General features: G+C 37.8%; 1 protein-coding gene across 2 annotated transcripts in view; it reads right to left on the reverse strand.

The window, feature by feature from the left end:
* Positions 1-23,259, reverse strand: part of LOC130908721 (protein FAM200A-like) — a 143,138-nt gene that overhangs the window by 26,731 nt on the left and 93,148 nt on the right. The window contains exon 4 of one of the 2 annotated variants that reach the window (XM_057824462.1): positions 12,300-12,832. The exons of the other annotated variant lie outside the window; for it this stretch is intronic. Coding sequence (XP_057680445.1) covers positions 12,783-12,832 — 50 coding nt within the window. The 3' untranslated portion in view covers positions 12,300-12,782. Of the gene's footprint in view, positions 1-12,299; positions 12,833-23,259 lie in introns of those variants that run through there. 2 annotated transcript variants of the gene reach the window in all.

The following is a 23,259-nucleotide window of genomic DNA, read 5'->3' on the forward strand; positions in this document are numbered from 1 at the left end:
TTTGTTTGGATTGAACTGTTGAGCATTTGGGTCCTTTGGTGCATCCTTGTCACATACATTAAATTTTAAAACATTAAATTTTAGGGCTGTCAAAATTATCGCGTTAACGGGCGGTAATTCATTTTTTAAATTAATCACGTTAAAATATTTGACGCAATTAACGCACATGCCCCGCTCAAACAGATTAAAATGACAGTATTGTGCCATGTCCACTTGTTACTTATGTTTTTTGGTGTTTTTTCGCCCATTGCTGGCGCTTGGGTGTGACTGATTTTATGGGTTTCAGCACCATGAGCAATGTGTAAATATTGACATCAACAATGGCGAGCTACTAGTTTATTTTTTGATTGAAAATTTTACAAATTTTATTAAAACGAAAACATTAAGAGGGGTTTTAATATAAAATTTCTATAACTTGTGCTAACATTTATCTTTTAAGAACTGCAAGTCTTACATCCATGGATCGCTTTAACAGGATGTTAATGCCATCTTGTTGATTAATTGCTATAATAAACAAATATAGTACTTATGTACAGTATGTTGAATGTATATAACCGTTTCGTATCTTATCTTTCCATTCCAACAATAATTTACAGAAAAATATGGCATATTTTATAGATGGTTTGAATTGCGATTAATTACGGTTAATTAATTTTTAAGCTGTGATTAACTCGATTAAAATTTTTAATCGTTTGACAGCCCTATAAAATTCATACCTTTGTGTGAAAGTGTACTACTTTCAATATTAGAGAATTTTTGTTTGATCTTATTTTTTAATATCTACACTTAATAAAGTGCCTGTGACTCAACAAAGCATGTTTATTTTAGGGTTGCAGCTATTGAATATTTTAGTAGTCGATTAACAATTGGCTAACTTAAATTTAAAAAGGCCATTAGCTTAAATGCTATTAAATGTTAAAGTTTTTTTTTTTTTTTTTTTTTTTTCCAATGCTCTTTACTCTTTCACTCCCAGCCATTTTCACCAGAGCAAGGCCGTTCGCTCCCGGCCGTTTTTTCTGGATTTTGACTGATTTTGCAAGGCCCACAGAAAATTCTGTTCTATTGCTATATAAACTTTGAACCCATCAAAAGAAAGATTGGACTCTCTTTCAGCAGAAAAAAAAAGTAAGTTCGTATCTTTTTCCATTCTTTAGAAATCAGCATTAGAAAATAGCTTAGTTTGAGCAATTTTCCAATTTCTGATGAAAAAACGGAGAAAATGAGCTTTTTGTAAACGCATACATTTCAAACATAACTTTGACTTTAACAAAGCTATTTTTTGCATTAGTTACATCCCAAACATCTGAATAATGTTTTCCTTTTACAAAATACTATGAACAACCAGACAAATAGAGCTTTAGATAGAATAGTAACAATTTATTCACACACAACGACTGAGAGATGACGGTTTGTCGCCGAGATGACGCCGTTGTTGCCACGTCAGCCGTGTAAACTTTTCCCTCATCGTTGTCTGTCTCACAAAAATGGATTATTTTTGCATTTCTGCGGGGTCTGCTAGGCGAGCCGCTCCACGGGGGGTTTCACTCGTTTTGCACGATCGTCCAGCGCCTGGTGTCCCAGGCGTCCTCTCGTTGTTTTGTCCGGACGGAGCGCCGCCTGGGCTCAATCCGCCAGCGCTTTGACAATGCTGGCCGGCCGTTCACTGCTGTTGAATCGGCTTGTCTAGTCTTCCAAAATGCGTTACTGCCCTCCAGTGGGCAGTTTTATTGCTTTAAAATTGGTTTGGAGCGTTTTTTTTTGTTTCTCAGATACAGCGGAAGCTATATATGCTTCTTATAAAAAAAATTTTAAAAAACGCAAAAGACGTGTAAATACGGTTGCGGGACAGTTGAGCATTTAAAAATAAAACGTATTTATACGGTTCCGGGAGCAAATGAGTTAACAAATGGTTCAGACACATATTGAAAAAAACGGCTAAATATACATATAAACTAAATTATGAATGCATTAAAAAACATTAGCTCAAACAAAAACTTAGCTTACGGTGGTCTTAACAGAGAGCAGTTGGATTCAGCCATGTGAAAAGAGGCAGACCAGAGGGAAGTGTCAATCAATAAAACTAAATGCAAACACTTTCAAAATAAACCATTACAACGCCACTTTAATTAAACAAATACTCGAAGCAACAAAATTTAATTTGAATATTTTTTTTCTAATCGAATACTCGAGTTAATCAATTAATCGTTGCAGCACTAGTTTATTACACGCAGTAATGTATGCTCCTGAATGAAATGTACCGCTTGAATGTGTGTGGAAGCGATCGATGTATTTATTCAAATTTTCGAATCCCGCGCCGGACTAACTCCTGTGGCATAAAATACCGTTCGGTAGGTTTAAGAAGTCGGTGGTTTTGATCATAATGCAGTAATTTACCCCTGTCGTACTTAATAAATGCATTTTTAATATTTCATATTCCATTCAGCACATGACTTATTTGTCTTGACCATACAATTTATTTAGCAATTGGCGAAAAATACGTTCTGAATCCTCCTCCTCCATTGGGCTGAATTTTAAATCAGCTAAACTCGTTACTCTGCCAACGTCAACACCAGATGGGGGCGCCAGAGCGCCATAATGACAGGACTAGCTAAACGGCAGATTGAAAGACTCATTTCTAGTCATCTGCGCTTTGCCCAATTGTTGCATATAGTGGAATCGTCTCAAAATATGATTTTACTTCACATAATAGTGCTATTTAATATATTTTTTTATCGTGTCACTGGCACTTCAAATAACAAGAATCATACAATTCGGTACACTTTACAATAAGGGGCCCTTAATTAACATTGGCTAATGTTTTAGACAATAACTAATGTTTAAGTAACATTATAATAATTCATATAATCCCTTAAATAACATTAATATATGAATTACCATTAGTTACTGCATTAACTCATGTTAAGTGGTCCAAAAGCATTCAGTAATGGTTAATTATGGTTAAGGGGAAGCACTTACGCATTTATAACTCCTTAGTAAAGGAACACATGTGCAATACTTTACAATTACGGTCCAAACAGTATTCAGTAGTAGCTAACTATGGTTAATACTTATAAGGCAATTGTATGCACATTTTAGGATGATTATTAGGTAACTAATGTTAAATAATACCATACTGAAAGTTAGGTTCGCAGCACCCAATCACTCGCAATGTTTTTCCCAATTTGGAAGAATATATTCACTTGTACCAGTACACATTAATAACTGTGTATTAATTCAATAATGTATACGTGAGTTAATATTAGGTATTGCAGTATATATATATTTTTTCAACGGTACTAAACCATTAGTTAGTTACTGTCTGGTTATGCCTTACTAATGTTAACACAAAGTAGTATCAGTGTGCAATATATCGTCATAGACTTTTTAAAGCTTTGTGCTGGAAATTGTGGTGGTTTAACTTAATTCTGGTTGGCCGTTTTATATAGTATACATCTAGTCCACAATATTGTTTAAATAACATGATATATAATACTGCCTCACCATGTATAACTGTGGTACATAATGTTGGTCTTGCTGCAAAGAGTGCAGTAACAATAAACGACACAATGAGGACAGTGACGTCTTACCATGGTTAAAAATGAAATTCATTCATTAAAAGGAGAGAGAAAAAAAATAAGATATGTCACTTACATTAGATTAGCGTGAACACACAAACACATACTGTATAGTACATGTGACACCTTATCTCATATAAGAGGACGATGATGATGATGCTTTGACATTTAAACTGTGTCCTCCATCACATTAAACTCACATTTCATGTCTTGAAGATGAACTGTGTAACATAGACCCGGGGGAGATTGTTCTCTGTACAATTCCGGCTGTGTGCGTGTGTGTGACTCCCCTCCTCGTGACTCCATCAATCAGTCTAATTACACATCAATCCAGTTAATTCTTCATTATCATTAACCTTGACAGCCCCCCACACCCCAACCCAATAACACAGGCATCTGCTGGTTCCTTCAAATCCTGCCATTTGACTATCACACATACACCAAATGCATCATTGAGCTCTTGGGTAAATACAAATGCAGAAGTTCTCATTCTGACTACAGTCTGTTTCTCATCAGAAGTATAATATGTCTTACTTAAAAGATTTGAACAATGACAAAAGGTGCTGCTCATATTTAGCTCAGTTAATGAACCCCTGCTGCTGAGTCCTTGTTAATGGATTATCCATTATGATTACTCTATGATAGCCTCCATGCCCCATCAAAGCCTGACATTTGTCATTTCACATGGCGTAGCAAACCTTCCTGGTTATTACACATTATTCAATAAATCTTTTTTAATTGCATATAGACGGGTAAAACAGAACACTTTTTTTTTTTGCATCACAAGGAACGAAGACATTAATTATATTGGCTCTCAGTAGAGCACGGGCTGAGACCCAACAATTGTGAATATATTGTATCAATCCAGCTGTCTACTCTGTCTATAAAATAATGTATACATCATATAATATTATGAGGCCTTGTCTAATGTACAATGCACACAAAGTAGATTTAAATTAAGAACTGTAGCGCCGAGACAGTTTATCAGGATCAATGTTTTTGGCTGGCATTATGTATTGTACATGACCAAAAGCTCACCAAACACTGTTTGAGTTACTTACATGGAGCAAGTTCACCCAGCAACTTGGCAGAAGATATTTTTTTGTAGTTCGGTACTTACAGAGCTTAGTGCTTACTCTTCCTCTGATTTGTGAATTTTATGTAAATTAAAAATTAACACATGGTAAAAAGCAGAGGTGGATAGATTAGCCAAAATTTTTAAGCAAGTAAGAGTAGTGTTACTTCAAAGAAATACTACTCAAGTAAAAGTCGGCATCCAAAAAATGAACTCAAGTACAAGTAAAAAAAGTATTTGGTGAAAAGAATACTTAAGTAATGAGTAACATTGTGAGCAACTGCTTAAGATGTTTGATTTTTTATTTTTCAAACAATGGTATTTTTTCAGTACAAATTTACCTATATCACCTTATTATTATACTGTACTATAACATATGACATAGCTACATTGAGCCAAAGAAATACAAAAAAACAATAAAAACATTGATTTCCGGCGAGAGAAAAATATCTACAGAAATGAAGTATTATTCATCCAAAGAGCATGAGTGCCCTCTAGTGGAGAAAACATATTTGCTATCATTATCAGTACACAAAAAAAAAAAAACATGGGAAATTAAAATCCGCACTTTTCAGTCATGATGACGGCGACGCTCTATGTCAAATATTTATTTTTTTTACGGTGCTTTAAAGACACCATGTGATTCAACAGGCTGGCGTGATCATATAACGGCAAGTTTGAGTCTGATTGGTATAATGGAGTCATGTGATTATTGTTGCGACATGCATCGGTGAACCTGGTAGACCCACTGTTGAAGTCTCTGGCACAAAAAAAATGTAATACAGTGGCACCTCTACATATGAAGTTAATTCGTTCCAGGACCTTGTTTGTAAGTCGAAATTGTCATATGTTGTGCAGGATTTTCCCATAGGAATACATTATAGATCCATTAATTCGTTCCACAGCCAAAAAAACGACACTACATTCTTAATAAATACTGCTAGTACAATTACAAATTACACATAGCTAACCACATTAATTATAAATAAAAATCGGAATATAATAATAATATTACCTTATTGGCCCGAATGTAAGACGGCCCTGATTATAAGATGACCCCCTCTTTTTCAAGACTCAAGTTTGACAAAAGACTTTTTGAGCAGCAAATTAATTTTTATACAGAACATAATTACAGTACATCTGAAACAAATGATTATAACAATATATTTGACAGAAAAAGCATGTTATTGTGCCTCATTCAAATCTTAATATCTGTACATTTAAATATGTAAACTAAAGTGCAATCACATTAGTAAATGAATGGCTTCTTGTTTTTGAAATGTAAATAAACCAATCTATTGTGATAAAACAACAACATTGCAATAACTGCATTAACCATCAAAGTGAAGTCTAACTGTAACTGTTGTCTTGAAACAAATCTGACTACGGAAAACAATGCAATAAAATAATGCAAACTGGTTAAACTTGAGAGTAGCTGAGATCTGTCGTGACAGAACATGGCTTCAATGATATCTGGCGCCATCTAGCGTCGTGAACGGGTATAATGTCTAGACCGCGAATATAAGACGACAACCACTTTTTTCAGTCTTATTTCAATGCAAAAAACAATGTCTTATATTCAGGCCAATACAGTAATTCCTGTAATAATGTAACGAATCAGGTTCTAATGTGGCGGATGTTTTTTTTCTGTACCTGAATATGTGACTGATGTGACAAGAGAGAGGAGCGGTGCGGTTGAGTTTACTTTCGCTTTCAATGTTTTCCTGAGTACACAGTCAATTGCGGCGGACAGCATGCGTTTTGTGTTGGAAAAGTTCTGAAATAAATGATAAAAACCTGACAAAGCTGGTGATTTCTTTGGCGTTGTAACCATAATATTTAATTGTCAACTTAACTTACAATATAAAGACTGGTAAACGGTGGTCGGAGGAGAACCGTGGAGATGTATCGTTAAGCCACTTCACGGATACGCACCCCACGCTCATATTTCTCCATAATTTGCATTAGGGGTGTGACAAAATATCGAAATGCTGATATATCATGATATTTTGTATCCCAAAAGATTTTTGATATGCTCCAGCAAGAATCGAGATATCATTTTAAAAAGTGTCAATGTCTTAAAAAATAAAATAAAAAAAAAAAGGAACCAACAAATTGCTACCAAAATCTTCCACCATAATAGTGTCTCAGTTAACTCTAAGGCTGCCTTGACTGTGCTTGACACCCAATCCATTTAGACTGGGAACGTTCGTTCATTCGAAACCAGAACATTCACAGTCATTCTGTCAGATTTTCGGGTCACTTGCTGTTCATTTTAGGGCATTTCCTGTTGAGTTTGAGTCACTGCCTATTCATTTGGGTGATTCCCAAGTCGCTTCCTGTTCTGTAACATAAAATGAACAGGAAGTGACCCATAAATTACCTCAAAATCAACAGGAAATAACTTAAAATCAATAGGGAAATGACCTTAAATAGCCCAAAATTACCACATTGCCTGGCACTGGCTGCTACTGACGGCAATAGGCGTTCAATTTGGACGTCTACTCGTGATAAACTCATTCCAATTCACAGCAGAAGCTTGTTTTGTTGTTTATTAGTTGTTTTTAGAATATCCTAGAATGATTTCCTGACCAGTGTATCGATAATCGTTGTATTGCCATATCGTAAGATCATCGTTATCGTGAGCTTTGTATCGCAAACCGTATCGTATCGTGAGGTACCAAGAGGTTCCCACTCCTAATTTGCATCTTCATTTAGAAGGTAAGCATCACATTTTCTTTGTTTCGCCACCTGTACCAACCATTTTGAAACCTGTGTTGATTTCTCTCACAAGAAAGTCAGCCATGTGTCCGTCTGCGGTGCTGTCATGTGGTCGTATTTCAAGCATGTCGTCGCATGTAGAAACAAATGGCTAGTCAAATTTTACGTCGGATGTCGAAAAGATCGTGTGTCGAAGCGATCGGATGTCGAGGTACCACTCTATGTTGAATAAAGAGGAAAATGTAACGACTAGTGTAGCCCAAAGTACAGAGTAGGAGTAGCATTTCTTCACTAATCTATTCAAGTAAATGTAAAAAGTATGGCTTGGTAAAACTACTCTTACAAGTACATTTTTTCACAACGTCTCTAATGAATGTAACATATTACTAACTACCTCTGGTAAATAGAAAAATCAAGAAAGTGGCCAGCATGGAGCGTTACCAACTGGGGCAGTGCGGGTCAGCAGCTTGAGCAGAGTGACTAGGGTGCCTGAGTGGATGTGTTATAGGTCTGAGGATTCACCAGAGGGATGCGTAGGGGAGAATCAAGTTGAGTAACACACATCAAGTTCATATGTCAAAGTTGCACCTTCTAGGTCAGTGGTTTTTTACCTGTGTTCGATTGAACTCCAGGGGGTTGGTGAGGGCATGTCCGTTCTGATCAACACACTCGTAAGATTCACAATGGTAGTGTTCTATTTTGACACCATTGGTTGCATTTTGTTGGTTATAATCAATATTAGAAGGAAAAACCTTTTGAGCATTTTAAGTAAACAAAGGAAAAGGAATGGACTTTGTTGGGAAAGTGATATGATACATAAAGTAGTAGCAATGTGCTATACTGTATGTCATCATAGACTTGCATGGTGGTGCAGTATATTTTTGAACTTGTCTCTGTAAGACACAAACCATCACATTGAATAGCAGTAAATATTCACTGAGTTACTGTGTGTTTTTATTTGTTTAATGTGTAAGCAGCAGGATTTTCTGGTCAACTGCTACATAGCTTTTTTTGTAGTGATGATGCATAGAGCTGGTAAACAGTGAACACTAATCTCGAAAACTATTATGCATGATTTGTGTTACAGTACCTGTGACTCAGGTGGATATAAACCGTTTTTTTAATTTCCAAATATTGAAACAAAAATGTTCATAAAGTATGTGAAAAGTGCAAAAGCTGCACCAACTTTGATAAACATCTTCAGTAGTAGTTGAAGGAAAAAGCAACTTTCCAATGTTTAGAAAAGATTTAATGCTTGCAAAACGAACGAACAAACAAACAGATAAACACAAAACACCACATAAGCATGAATGTGAACACATAACCCTCCAGAAATCAATAACACACTTGGAATCTTATTTTCCATTGATCGCCAGCAGTTGGCAGCAGCATAATCCAATCCTACAGCTGGATTATATAAAGTTATCCGGACTCAACATATCAAAGAGTGACAAACAAACATGTTTCAGCCCATTACTCACTAATCCCATTACCAAACCGACAGGAAGCTTTTATTTCAAATCCTGACACTTTCCTCTGCTCTTTGGTCACCTGCGCCAGTCATCTGTACAGCAAAAAATCTTGTGCATGAAACTGCTTTAGCTTCATAAAACACAAGAAGTGACGGCAATTGCTCCCATTTGAACTCATAAAATCAGAAATTAGAGCATGAAGTAAGTAGAATTGAGCTAATTTAGGACCAACAAACCATGAAATTGCCATAGAAACGGTGCAAGCGTGGCTTTTTTTATCAACTAGTAAACTTACAATTTGCGAAAGGTAGTTGCCTTTTCTCTATATTTCTGGGGGGAAAAAAGAGGTAAAGGTGCCACGTGATAGAGGAATAAATAAGTCTGCAATCTAGAAAAAAAGAATAGAAATACTGTATGTTTGGAGAGTTGTTTTGAAATGGATAACAAGACACATAATGAGCAAATTTTGACTACATGCAATATCTGCGGTTGTACTTAACTGTGAACACATTGCTTCGAAGATGACCCTGCATAAATCAAAACCTGCTCTATGTAATAGGTCTTGTCAGACTCCCAAAAAAGTATTTTGTTTTGGACAGAAAAAAACGCCCCAAGATGAGTTTTGTGGTAAAATATTTAATCTGTCAAAATATTCTATTTTAACGCAAAATGTGTGGCACAAATAACTATATGCAGGCAAAACGTAACTTTGGCGTTTTAAACCAAAATGTGGCTTCCTGAGGTGGATTGACCGGTAACTACTGTGCTTATAGGTGTACATTTAAAACTTGAAATATAAAAATCATTTGTGCATTTAAAAAATGAAAACAAAATGCGATTAATCATTAGTTAACTATGGAGTGCATGCGGTTGATCTTTTAATCGCTTGACAGCACTAGTGTTAAAATTTGATAAAATAATGGGCCAAATCAAGGATTTTTTTCTTTACTATGAGTTAACTATGTAAAAATGTGATTAAGTGCAATTAAAAAATATTTAATTGATTGACAGAATATATACTATATATATATATATATATATATATATATATATATATATATATATACACACACACACACAGTCGTACCTCGACATATGATCGCATACACAAACGATCCTTTCAACATCAGTTTTGAATCCTCATTTAGTATCTTGACATACGACGACATGCTCAAGATACGATGATTTATGGCAGCGTCGCAATTTTAGCGTTTTCCCAGAAGACGGCCGCACGGCGGATTTCTTGTTAGAGAAATCAACATGGGTCCCAAGGTTAGTGCAGGTGGTGAAAAAAGGAATGACCAATGAAATTAAGATGGAAATAATAGAAAAATATGAGTGCGGTGTGCGCGTCAGTGAACTGGGTCCATCCGATCAGAATATGTCTACGATTTCGACAGTCCTCGTCCGACCTCCGTTTGCTAGTTTTATAAGCTAAGGTGACACTTATTGTTATTGTAAAATCGGCAAGCACATCACCAGCTTTGTCAGGTTTTTAATTATTTATTTCAGAACTTGTGCAATCAACACGGCCACAGTCCGCCATAGCCGACGCCAACAACAACATGAAAAAAAGTAAAATGTCTTCCGCACCTCTCTCACTCTGTTGTCAGTCACACAGGAACAGCATGCAAAACACAACCGCCACTTTAGAACCCGATTCGTTAAACTATTACAGTATATGATAATTTTTCCATTTTGTATTTCTAACTTATTTATTTTGCTATTTGTGATTGTACCTGCAGTTTTTATGAAGGCTTTAGTGTAGGTTTTTGGGCTGTGGAAAAAAATGATCAAATTATAAGGTATTTTTATGGGAAAATCTTGCACGGCACAATCATTTCGACTTACAAACCAGGCACGAATTAAATCTGTTTGTCGAAGTCAGTGTTGTCACAGATTACTTGAAAAAGTAATGTAATTCCTGATTACACCTCAAAAAGTAATCTAGTTACTTTACTTTATCATCAAAGTAACCGAGCTACTTTAAAAAAGTACAATCTCATCGCATGTAATTGAATTTTTGATAATTGTATTTATATGGGAAGATCAGAATTGTTCACATAAGGCTTAATCTTCGAGTTAGTGTGGGTTTAATTAGTGATGGAGTTGATTTCAACCACCATTGACTCGCGCTAGCTTAGCCAGTCCGGAGCCCTGAAACTAACAAATAACTGACTAACTGCATGGAATTTGTTGAAATCAACTCCACCAACTAATTAAACTCCCGCTAACTCGAAGATTAAGCCTAATGTCAAAAATTCAGAATTTCGGGTTAGGGTTAGCAGCATATCAGTGCCAGTGTAAAAAAATGCAAATTGACAACACAATAATCAACAACACACAAATGCACAGTGCAATAAACACAAATGTGGGGGCGGACGCGAATGCGTGCATACAATCCGATAGTATGCCGTACACATAAGCGGACAATTTGGCCACAAAATGTGCTGACAACTAAGCACTTTACACTCAATCGAACTTACAACACATCCCAAAAATGCTAAACGAACACGTCACCGAACAGCATAAATGTGCAACACGAATATATGATGTAAACAATTATTGCGGACTACGCGAGGACGAGTGGGAGCGACGACTACCAGCCGTTGCAACGGCAAAGCTACAAAACAGCCAGGAACGTAGGGGCTCCAACCTATCGCTGTAACCCTCCAGAATGAAGGAAAAATACTCATGCTCATTCATGGACGCACAGATCAATATTCCCTCGCACATCTCAACAGGTGGCTTACTCAGTCCCAAAACAGCGCGTGACTCAAGACCAAAACAGGAAGTAACTAAAAGCGGTTATCATTGAATTGAACATTTTGTATTCAAAATGCTCTTCGTACATGACTACAATATTCTTCATTCTGCATACATTACGAGGCAATAACAAAATAGTATCGTACAGACACTAAAACTAATCAGATTACTGGTTTGGAAAAATGAACGCATTGGATTGCTCGTTACTGAAAAAAAGTAATCAGATTACAGTAATGTATCACTTACTGTGTTACTGACAACACTGGTAGAGGTACATCATTGCTTCAAGTATAGTGGAGTTGTAGTATCTGCTGTAGAATTATTCTTACAAGTCATTTTCAATGCCATCATTTGGGAAGGAAAAAAAAATCTAGCTTGTCGAGCATCAACACACTAGGATTCTTGAGCACATGCTTTACATGGAGAGTCACAGTAGGTGTCACATGTTCTTCCAGGTCTTCATCCATCTGAAACGGAATTGTCACTGCTAACCTCTCTGCAATTTGTCAAGGTTATCTCGTGGCATGTTGATAGGTTGTAAATGCCCAATAAATGCATAGACATGGTAGCTTTATATTCAGTCACATACCAACTGCATATGAATGTGTTTATGAATAAATCATGATTTCCTCCTTCACACTGATAATACTGAAGAAAGAAAAAAAAATCACTTCTAACACATTTGCAGTCAAAGTACTGGTATTCCAAAAATACTGCGAAGCTCATAACATTAGAGCGTTGCGTGATCAGTCGTGTCAACTTGAAATGGGTAATGTCTGTCCATTATTTGGGAGACTAATTCCATCCCAGACATGTGTCTGTGGGTTACAATAACCATCCGTGTACATCAATCATAATAGCCCAGGCCCTGAAAAGAAAGGTTCTACCACAAACCCAAATGCCTTCCTAGCTCTATTAAATTTTCAATAGGCACTCATACTAACAAATAATTGAAGTTTAATTCTCCATTTTAATTACTCTAAATAAAAAGGTACAGGCACAAAATGAGGAAATTCCCCAAAAAACAAACGTTCAGATCAAGAGAATGCCAAATAACATGCTTGAGCAAAACTCATTGTTAAAGCTCTTTCTTTAGCATTCCAATCACGGGTGCTTTTACAAAGGAAGCAAGACACCTGTCACCTAACATGGTGTTGCTTTTAAGTTCCGAATTTACTGGAAGCCTGTCTCCTGTAGTTGGTCACCAAAGTAGCCTGCTGAACCTGGAAAGTGACAAGAAACAGTGAATCATGTTGGAGCTACTTTTTTTGTATAGATTCTCCTCTTTGCGACACTGGAAATAAATTTGCCATTACCCAAAAGGAATTGTTTTGCTTGTTAACTAGCCCTACTTAAACTGTAACTTAAAAGTGAGTTCCAAAAAATCGGTTATTAGATGCATCGCAATTCGATACATGACGATTCGATTACGATTCAGAAAGCTTCAAAAATGATGATTTTCCCTAATAACTTTATGACAGCCGCTCGTAGCGGAACGAAATTCAATACACGTCTGCTGCTCGGACACCTTTAATGGACGCACGCACAACATTATGATGGATGCTGACGGTTACTGAATGAGAGATTTGCTCCTTTTCAAAAGACTGGAAAATAAATTTGTGTATGAGACAGGCAGGGACCCGGCGGTCGAGCTTCTGTGCGCAAGTTATTTTTTAGAGCGAGAGGGGAAGAGAGATAGTTCGTTGCTCCTTGTCTTTCAGTTGTCCAGCAGTAGGTTCAAGTCGTGTTAATTGGAAAAAGTCCTTAGTGTTTTGCTAAGTCCCGTGTCCATCTATCAGAGGTGAATACACAAACCCTCTTGTACTGTTTAGCCTTTATTGTTTTTGTTGTTTTTGAGATCTCACTAGTTAGCGCCGAGCGCTATGCTAATTAGCGACTTCGCTAACATATACAGTGGGGAGATTTGATACACTGCCGATTTTGCTGATTTTCCCACTTGCAAGCCATGTAGGGGTCTGTAATTTGTATCATAAGTTCTCTTCAAATGTGAGGGACGGAATCTAATACAAAAATCCAGAAAATCACATTATATAATTTTTAAATAATAAATTTGTATTTAACTGCATGAAATAAGTATTTGATACATTACCAACTAGTAAATATTTCGGCTCTTAGTTCTTTTTTAAGAACCCCTCCTGTTCTCCACTCATTACCGGAAGTAACTGCACCTGTTTGAAGTTGTTACCTGTATAAAAGACACCTGTTCAAACAAACAAACTCCAACCTCTCCACAATGGTCAAGACCAAAGAGCTGTGTAAGGACATCAGGGATAAAATAATAGACCTGCACAAGGCTGGGATGGGCTACAGGAAAATAAGCAAGCAGCTTGGTGAGAAGGTAACAACTGTTGGAGCGATTATTAGAAAATGGAAGAAGTTCAAGTTGACGGTCAATCTGCCTCGTTCTGGGGCTCCATGCAAGATCTCACCTCGTGGGGCATCACTGATCATGAGGAAGGTGAGGGATCAGCCCAGAACTACACGGCAGGACCTGGTCAATGACCTGAAGAGAGATGAAACCACAGTCTCGAAGAAAACCATCGGAAACACATTACGCCGTCGTGGATTAAAATCCTACAGCGCACGCAAGGTCCCGCTGCTGACGCCAGTGCATGTCCAGACACGTGTGAAGTTTGCCACTGACTATCTGGATGATCCAGAGGAGCAATGGGAGAAGGTCATGTGGTCGGATGAGACCGAAATTGAACTTTTTGGTCTAAACTCGGCTCGTTGTGTTTGGAGGAAAAAGAAGGATGAGTACAACCCCAAGAACACCATCCCAACCGTGAAACATGGAGGAGGAAACATCATTTTTTGGGGCTGCTTCTCTGCCAAGGGTACAGGACGACTGCACCGTATTGAGAGGAGGATGGATGGGGCTATGTATCGCCAGATCTTGGGTGACAACCTCCTTCCTTCAGTGAAGATGGGTCGTGGCTGGGTCTTCCAGCATGATAACGACCCAAAGCACACAGCCAAGGCAACTAAAGAGTGCCTCCGTAAGAAGCATCTTAAGGTCCTGGAGTGGCCTAGCCAGTCACCAGATCTGAACCCGATAGAAAATCTATGGAGGGAGCTGAAAGTCCGTGTTGCCCGGCAGCAGCCCCGAAATCTGAACGCTCTGGAGAAGATCTGCATGGAGGAGTGGGCCAAAATCCCTGCTGCAGTGTGTGCAAACCTTGTCAAGGACTACAGGAAACGTTTGGTATATGTAATAGCAAACAAAGGTTTATGTCCCAAATATTAAGTTCGATTTTTGTGACATATCAAATATTTATTTCAAGCAATTAAATGCAAATTTATTATTTAAAAATCATACGTGATTTTCTGTTTTTTTGTATTAGATTCCGTCCTTCACAGTTGAAGAGAACTTATGATACAAATTACAGACCTCTACATGCTTTGCAAGTGGGAAAACCAGCAAAATCGGCAGTGTATCAAATACTTGTTCTCCCCACTTTATTTCCATGTCAAGTTGTGCATTGTTTGGTGGTGTACATAAATTAGTCCAGATGCAGAACCTTTAAAACTAGGATTAAGTACAGCGGTGACACTACAAACTTGCAAAATAGTACAGAAATCTGTGAAAACAAAGTATATTGGTTATGGTCTTATTTCTAAAGACTGTTTCCAGAAAATGTGGAATTCATTCCACCAGTGTCAATTGTGTTGTATTGTTGGAGAAATACTATAAGTACTGCCTTTGAAACAGATAATGTTTTAGCACTTTGCACTAGTAAAAAAAAAAACAAGCAGTTTAAGGGCAACTTTTTGTTGTATGGGCATGTTTCCATTGTTCCTGTTGAATCATTAGGATATTTTAAATACATAATGGACATAAATTTTTTTGGCTACTTTATTAATTAGTCATGTAGGATGCATTGATGATCGTGATAATTGTGATCATCGTCAATACCGTGATCATCATTCAATAATGGAATCGTAGCACCCTGAATTATAATCGAATCGAATCGTGGGGTGCCTAAGATGGCACACCACATTGTCGAGCACGGAGAATATTTTTTATAAGTTCTACAGTATATTTTTCTGGAAAATGTGGTACAAATCGCCACAAAACAAACTCTCTTCGCTATCAGAGAGGAGGCTGTACTGTGACCCTTCTCCAATAGTACATAACTAGCCAAAATGGACATTCGTTGACACATATTAGGTAAGAGAGGTCGATTATGAGGTGTTTTTTTTCTGGAATGTGATGGATGCAATGCAAATTTACCATGTCATTCTTCTAAAAAGCATGTCCAATGATGCCCATCTATCTCAATCCATTCAGGTTGGGGGCAGATGACCTGTCAATAAAGTTATCCTCTCTCTCTTGGAGTGCACTTAAAAAAATGCCAAAATAAATAAATGAATCAGCCCTTGAATGGAGTTGACAACACAACAGTGATTGTGCTTTTGCCACACTACTGTGTTGACTGCTTTAGTAAAGGGCTCCAGAATGAAACCAAATGGTTGCATTTTATGAACAAAAATTAGTGTATTTATTTCATTTGCTCGCATATGCGCGACCAGCAGTGTTGTTAATAGCGGCGTTAGAATATAATGGCGTTATTTTCTTCAGTAGTGAGACATCTAATGCATTACTTTTCTCATCTTGGCAACGCTGTAACCGTTACTGAGGCGGGAAAGGCATGCGTTACTATGCGTTACGATGTTGGTTAACTGACACAAGAAAAGTCTGAAAAAGACGGACTCACGGAGACGAGAGAGCAGAGCAGGAGTGTCGAGGAGGCAAGGGAGTGTGACGCCTAGGGATGGGAATCAAAATCCGATTCCAATTCGGAACCGGTTCCGAGTGTTTCGAGGCCTCGAAATCACAATGAAAAAGCCTTAACGATCCCTTTAACGATTCCTAAAGACGCGTATTGCGTCGTGACATGTCTTGTTGTCCAGACGCATCAAACTAGCATGGCGCCAAGAACCACTCGCTCCAAAGTTTGACTACACTTCACCAGGAAAGAGTGTGAAAATGAAAGGTTACTAAGGGTAAGCACGAGCATTGCAGCCATAAACATAACAATGACAGCACGTAGGTTCAAACGCTCGAAAGTGTGTCTTCACTTCACGAGGAAAAATTACAACAAAGCAACTTGCAGTAATTGCAAGGTGGAGATAACTGCATCGGGAGGGAATACGACTGCGCTGTCCTCACAGAGAGGCTAAGGCTCAGTCCTGGCTATACAGCTAGCTAAACTCCCAAATGACGATGCAGAAGACGTTGGTATAATTTACTGACTTTATTCAACCGTCACTTGAAGAGTGAAACTAAGAATAGAAATGAAACAAATCAATTTCGTCCCCAATAACAAACAGGCTTGCATCAACGTAAATCAACGATGATTAGCTGCTAATAACAGTATGGTTAGCATTCGTTCGCTAGCATTAGCACATCGTTCAAACCACTACACAACTGGATTTAAGTGTCCGATCGCGAGTGGAAACACAACAACAACAACACAAAAGATGATATACAGGCGTTGCCTCTGTAGATATTAACATTAACAAAGAACGAAGGCTCATAGAAGTGTTTCCCTCTCTCACTAACTCGCTCACTCGCTTGGATGCGGCATTTCTTCTTCGGGTGTAAGCGCGCTCTTCTTCACGTGAGCGCGTTCTTCTTCGCGTGAGGAAGTGCAAGGGCGCCCCCACTTGAGCATGTAAGCGCCACAAAAACTAAAAGGCATGCATTTCCATGTAATGGTAAATAATACACGTTAACCCAGTAGTCCCCAAACTGCGGCCCGCGGCCCAAATACGGCCCGCCTCCACATTTGGTCCGGCCATTTTGATTTTTTTTTTTTTTTCCTCAGTCGTGTTATTTATTTCCTGGCCTTTTCCATGAAGAATTCAGAGAGGGTTATTTGGTTATTATCTATTTAATTAATAGTGTTTTTATTATTAATTATTATTATTATTATAATATTATTATTTTTATTTTATTTACTTTCATTCCGTGAAGAATCCAGAAAGGGTTATTTGATAGTGGCTTTCTCAAAAACAATAATTTTTTACATTTATGCACTTCTGCAATCGTCACACTTTTTCTGTTACAAACTGACCCCGGCCCCTCATCAGAGAAGGGAAAAGTTATGTGGCCCTCACAGGAAAAAAATTGGGGACCCCTGCTTTAACACATATTGCCAAAGGCAGAACAACAACCTATCTGCCAATATATACCAATATTTTTTATTTCTATTAGACAAATGTTTTAGTAAAATGTTACACATTCTTGTGTATTTGCCACTTATTGCCACAGTTAACATTGAGGCTTTGGGCCTCTTTTGATCTCGTTGTGAGTTTGTAAGGTTGTGATTTCTGATTAAACAAACTCAATGCCAATCAAAACGTTTGTTCTTCTTTCCCCCCAAATTAGAATCGATAAGAGAATCGATAAAGAATCGAATCGTTAAGCAATATCGATAATGGAATCGGAATCGTAAAAATCCTATCAATTCCCATCCCTAGTGACGCCGTTGCAAATGCGATGCTTCTATGCTAGGTGGCTCCAATAATACCTTACTGTAGCCGATAGCCTACAAATTACGCCCACATGATGCTCCGGTAATCACATATATACAGAACTAGATGCAAATGACAGACACGGTGGCATTAGGAACAAGTATAATAAAGAACGTGATGCGTTAGTAAACAGCCGAAATCTTAAAGCAGTAGACTTCTCAGGGAGGCTCTGTTGGAGAGAACCTTCCTAGCGAACCTAATTAACTTTTTATCTAAAATGTTCCTAAATCGGCAAAACTTCAAAATCTATCTTTAAATGATGAAACAGTTTTAAAACTAATGCAATAACGGGAGCAATTTTAACAAATTTAACGGTTGATTCACAACGTTCTATGACTTCTACAAATAGCAAAGGTTACTATCTAGTTATCGCAATATCCCTGTGTCTAGTTAAGTTTAGGGTAAAGAATTGGGCAAGGGCCAATTGTCCAAAAAACCCTTTAAACTTTACATTGTGTGCTTTTTTTTTTTAGGAAAAAAAAAAACATGAAAATTATCACCAGTTACTTTGCGAAGTAACTAATTACGCTTACATTCAGGTAACTGAGTTACTAACGCAATTACTTTTTGGGAGAAGTAATTTGTGACTGTAATTAATTACTTTTTTAAAGTAAGATTAACAACACTGGCGACCAGTAACATTGTTTTTTTTTTTGTTTTTTTTTTGCCGACATACACCTTCACGGTTAAATTCACTAGCTGGCTGTAATGTAACGAGCTGGTTTGCCAAGGGAAAATACAACAGAAGAAGAAAAAGAACGTGTAGAAGGGCGATGTGTGGAGCGGGTTATAATTGGGGTAACATGAAAACTTAACAGCAACTCATTGCGAACAATAAGTGACTACTTTCTTCTCCAACAAACCCGCCGGCACGGTTTCAAAGGAGGCTGAAAGGGTAAATAAGTTCAACTCAGGGGCCTGACACAGGGGAAGCGAAAGCCAATGCACGGGGTGTGATGCGACTGCAGCGGCAAGCGACAAGCACCGCCCTCTACCTGTGCATCATCGCTCATCTCTGATTAGCAATTAATATGGAGGCCATTTAAGAATTTCTGTGCGCCAAAAACTTCCCATAATGCTGCTTTTTTATTTTTGAACCGGAAATCATACCGATAGGTAACAAAGTAAGTGCTGGTCGCACACTGCTAAAATGAAAGTTCCTCCATGTTGACAAAGTATGGCTCGTGTCCTCACATGTGATTTGTCGATCAATAAATTTCCATGTTAACCTAATTTCTAAGCATTACACTAGTCAATGTCAAAACTGATAGGGAATAAAATATAGATTCATAAGTTTGCAGTTTTATGCATTTATTATGAAAGTATTTACGAAACTATGAAAATTAGAAAAAAACTTTGCATGTCACTTTACAGTGTGCACCCTTGAATCTTCTGCCTGCGCCCCTGAAATTTTACGTTAGGGGCCACTGTGCTCCTTAGTAAAAACATGTTAATCTGGAGCACTGAGTAGTTTGATTTAACTGCTCTGAGATTGAATGCGATGAGGGAGGAGACACAAATGTAGCATTCATTCGGGTAAATAAAAGAAGCAAAGTAAAAGAAGTGACATCAAACCTATAGGCACTTCTTCATTCAAAGTCAAAAAGAGGTTGCGAAAGCTGCTAAACAATACAGTGGTATGAAAAAGTATCTGAACCTTTTGGAATTTCTCACATTTCTGCATAAAATCACCATCAAATGTGATCTGATCTTTGTCAAAATCACACAGACGAAAAAATTGTCTGCTTTTACTAAAACCACTCAAACATTTATAGATTTTTCAAAATTTAATGAGGATAGTATGCAAACAATGACAGAAGGGGGAAAAATAAGTGAACCATCACATTTAATATTGTGTGCCCCCTTTGGCAGAAATAGAACATTTTTTTAAGACTGTCATCTCAATTAAAAAACACCCAGTGAGTTTCTCATGGGGATTGGAGCTTTTTATCATGTGGTGGTACGCACATGTCATCACAGGAATGAACTGATGTTAAGAAAACAACTCTCACCTTTTTTGTTGACCACTGAAGGTGTTCAGCAGTAGTTGAACTGCACACTGTTTGGCTAAAATTACATAATTTTGAAAATTATTTCCAAAAGAACTGAATATGGACTGTCTCACTGGTTTGCTTTGCACACACACTCACATGTATATGTATATATTAATCCATCCCATGAAGAGTGCACAATTCAAAGTCAATTCAATAATGCATCACTACGTTTAACATGAATAAAAAAATAAATAAAAAGAAGATTACACAAACACACAGCCAAAGATATTGGCAACAATTCTCAGCTTCCTGGCTGACAGGAAACAACAAATTAGGAAGGGGTGACTCTCATCATCTGCACGGATACTGCACACAAGCATATGCCTTCTTTCCACTGCTTAAATTTGCAAATGACACGCATGCCATCTGTCACATCCAAGATGGCAACAATTCTCCATATCGACCGAAAAAAAAATAGACACGGTACCTGCAAGAAGCATTTAGGCCTTCTCACGCAGATGCAGGATTCTTCAAAAAATAAAGCTCATTCGGATTTGGAAAATTTCACAAAAAGCGTAAAATTGGAATTCAAGAATTGTTTTTTTTTTTTACATGGACCAAATTGTGTTCTTATCGTTTCAGTTGTGATATTTAAAGGTGCACAATGTACGATTGATGTCAAAACATGGTGCTGCAAATTTATCAAAACAAGCACAAAATGCCCTCCCCTTTTGGGTTGCCAGAATACCGCTTCATACTGGAGAACCTGCAAGAAAAAATAGTGGCAAACAACGAGTCCTCTGCAGAAGGTACATCTTAATGTTAATTTTCATGCGAGATGTTTTCAGTGTAAAAAATGCCAACATTTAGTAATGAGTATAAAAAGAGCTGTAACACGAGAACCAATTTAGTTTATGCCACCGTGACCGAAGTGAGGGAGGGCTACTTTTCTCAATGTATAAGCACACTGGCAAAGAAATATACAGTGGGACAAATAAGTATTTAGTCAACCACTAATTGTGCAAGTTCTCCCACTTGAAAATATTGGAGAGGCCTATAATTGTCAACATGGGTAAACCTCAGCCATGAGAGACAGAATGTGAAAAAAAAAAAAAAAAAAAAAACATAAAATCACATTGTTTGATTTTTAAAGAATTTATTTGCAAATCATGGTGGAAAATAAGTATTTGGTCAATACCAAAAGTTCATCTCAAGACTTTGTTATGTACCCTTTGTTGGCAATAACGGAGGCCAAACGTTTTCTGTAACTTCACAAGCTTTTCACACACTGTTGCTGGTATTTTGGCCCATTCTTCCATGCAGATCTCCTCTAGAGCAGTGATGTTTTGGGGCTGTCGTTGGGCAACACGGACTTTCAACTCCCTCCACAGATTTTCTATGGGGTTGAGATCTGGAGACTGGCTAGGCCACTCCGGGATCTTGAAATGCTTCTTACGAAGCCACTCCTTTGTTGCCCTGCCTGTGTGTTTGGGATCATTGTCATGGTGAAAGACCAGCCACGTCTCATCTTCAATGCCTTTGCTTATGGAAGGAGATTTTCACTTAAAATCTCTCGATACATGGCCCCATTCATTCTTTCCTTTACAAAGATCAGTCGTCCTGGTCCGTTTAAAGAAAAACAGCCCCAAAGCATGATGTTCCCACCCCCATGCTTCACAAGTGGGTATGGTGTTCTTCCGATGCAGTTCAGAATTCTTTCTCCTCCAAACACGAGAACCTGTTCTATTTTGGTTTCATCTGACCATAACATATTCTCCCAGTCCTCTTCTGGATCATCCAAATGCTCTCTAGCGACCCGCAGACGAGACTGGACGTGTACTTTCTTCATCAGGGGGACACGTCTGGCAGTGCAAGATTTGGGTCCCAGGCAGCGCATTGTGTTACTGATGGTAGCCTTTGTTACTGTGGTCCCAGCTCTCTGTTGATCATTCACTAGGTACCCCCGTGTAGTTCTGGGATTGTTGCTCACCATTCTTGTTATCATTTTGACGCCACTGGGTGAGATCTTGCATGGAGCCCCAGATCGAGGGAGATTATCAGTGGTCTTGTACTGTATGTCTTCCATTTCCTAATAATTGCTTCCACAGTTGATTTCTTTGCACCAAGCTTTTTACCGATTGCAGATTCAGTCTTCCCAGCCTGGTGCAGGTCTACAATTTTGTCTCTGGTGTCCTTCGACAGCTCTTTGGTCTTGGCCATAGTGGAGTTTGGAGTGTGACTGACTGAGGTTCTGGACAGGTGTCTTTTATACCGATAATGAGTTAAAGCAGGTGCCATTAATACAGGTAACAAGTGCAGCCTCGTTAGACCTCGTTAGAAGAAGTTAGACCTCTTTGACAGACAGAAATCTTGCTTGTTTGTAGGTGACCAAATACTTATTTTTCACTCTAATTTGCAAATATATATATTTTTTTAAATCAAACAAAGTGATTTTCTTTTTTTTTCCCGAATTCTGTCTCTCATGGTTGAGGTTTACCCATGTTGACAATTACAAGCTACTCTAATCTTTTCAAGTAGGAGAACTTGCACAATTGGTGGTTGACTAAATACTTATTTGCCCCACTGTATATACTGTAATTTGGTAATGCATTGACAGCATCCGCAAAGATGAGGTAATTGTGCCATCTATTTTCATTTCGATTACCGGCTAAATATATACACTCGTACAGACTTTGTTCTTGCCTCGGTCAATGGAACCACATGCTAAATAATGTAGCACAACCATGCCAAATGAATGCATATCCTTGTTTTGCTTTTCTTGTTGTCTTGAATTGTTTGAGATTTGTAATTTACTGTCAAACAGACTGTCAACCCTAGTTTACGGGGCATACAGAGCTGTGGCAACCCGGACAAAGACTGGAAACTGGTCTCGTGATTGGCTGATGATGAACACGAAAGCTAAACAGGAAAAAATTTGCGACACCTAAATCATCTTATAAAATGGGAAAATCTCACCTTTATTACTTATTGAAATAGTATGGCAATTTCATGAATAATTGAAGTGCAAATCTTACATTGTGCACCTTTTAGAAAAACATTTTATAAACAACTGCTTCCTCATCTCTCGCAGGGAG

This window comes from Corythoichthys intestinalis, chromosome 20, assembly GCF_030265065.1.
Source record: "Corythoichthys intestinalis isolate RoL2023-P3 chromosome 20, ASM3026506v1, whole genome shotgun sequence".
Taxonomy (NCBI): domain Eukaryota; kingdom Metazoa; phylum Chordata; class Actinopteri; order Syngnathiformes; family Syngnathidae; genus Corythoichthys; species Corythoichthys intestinalis.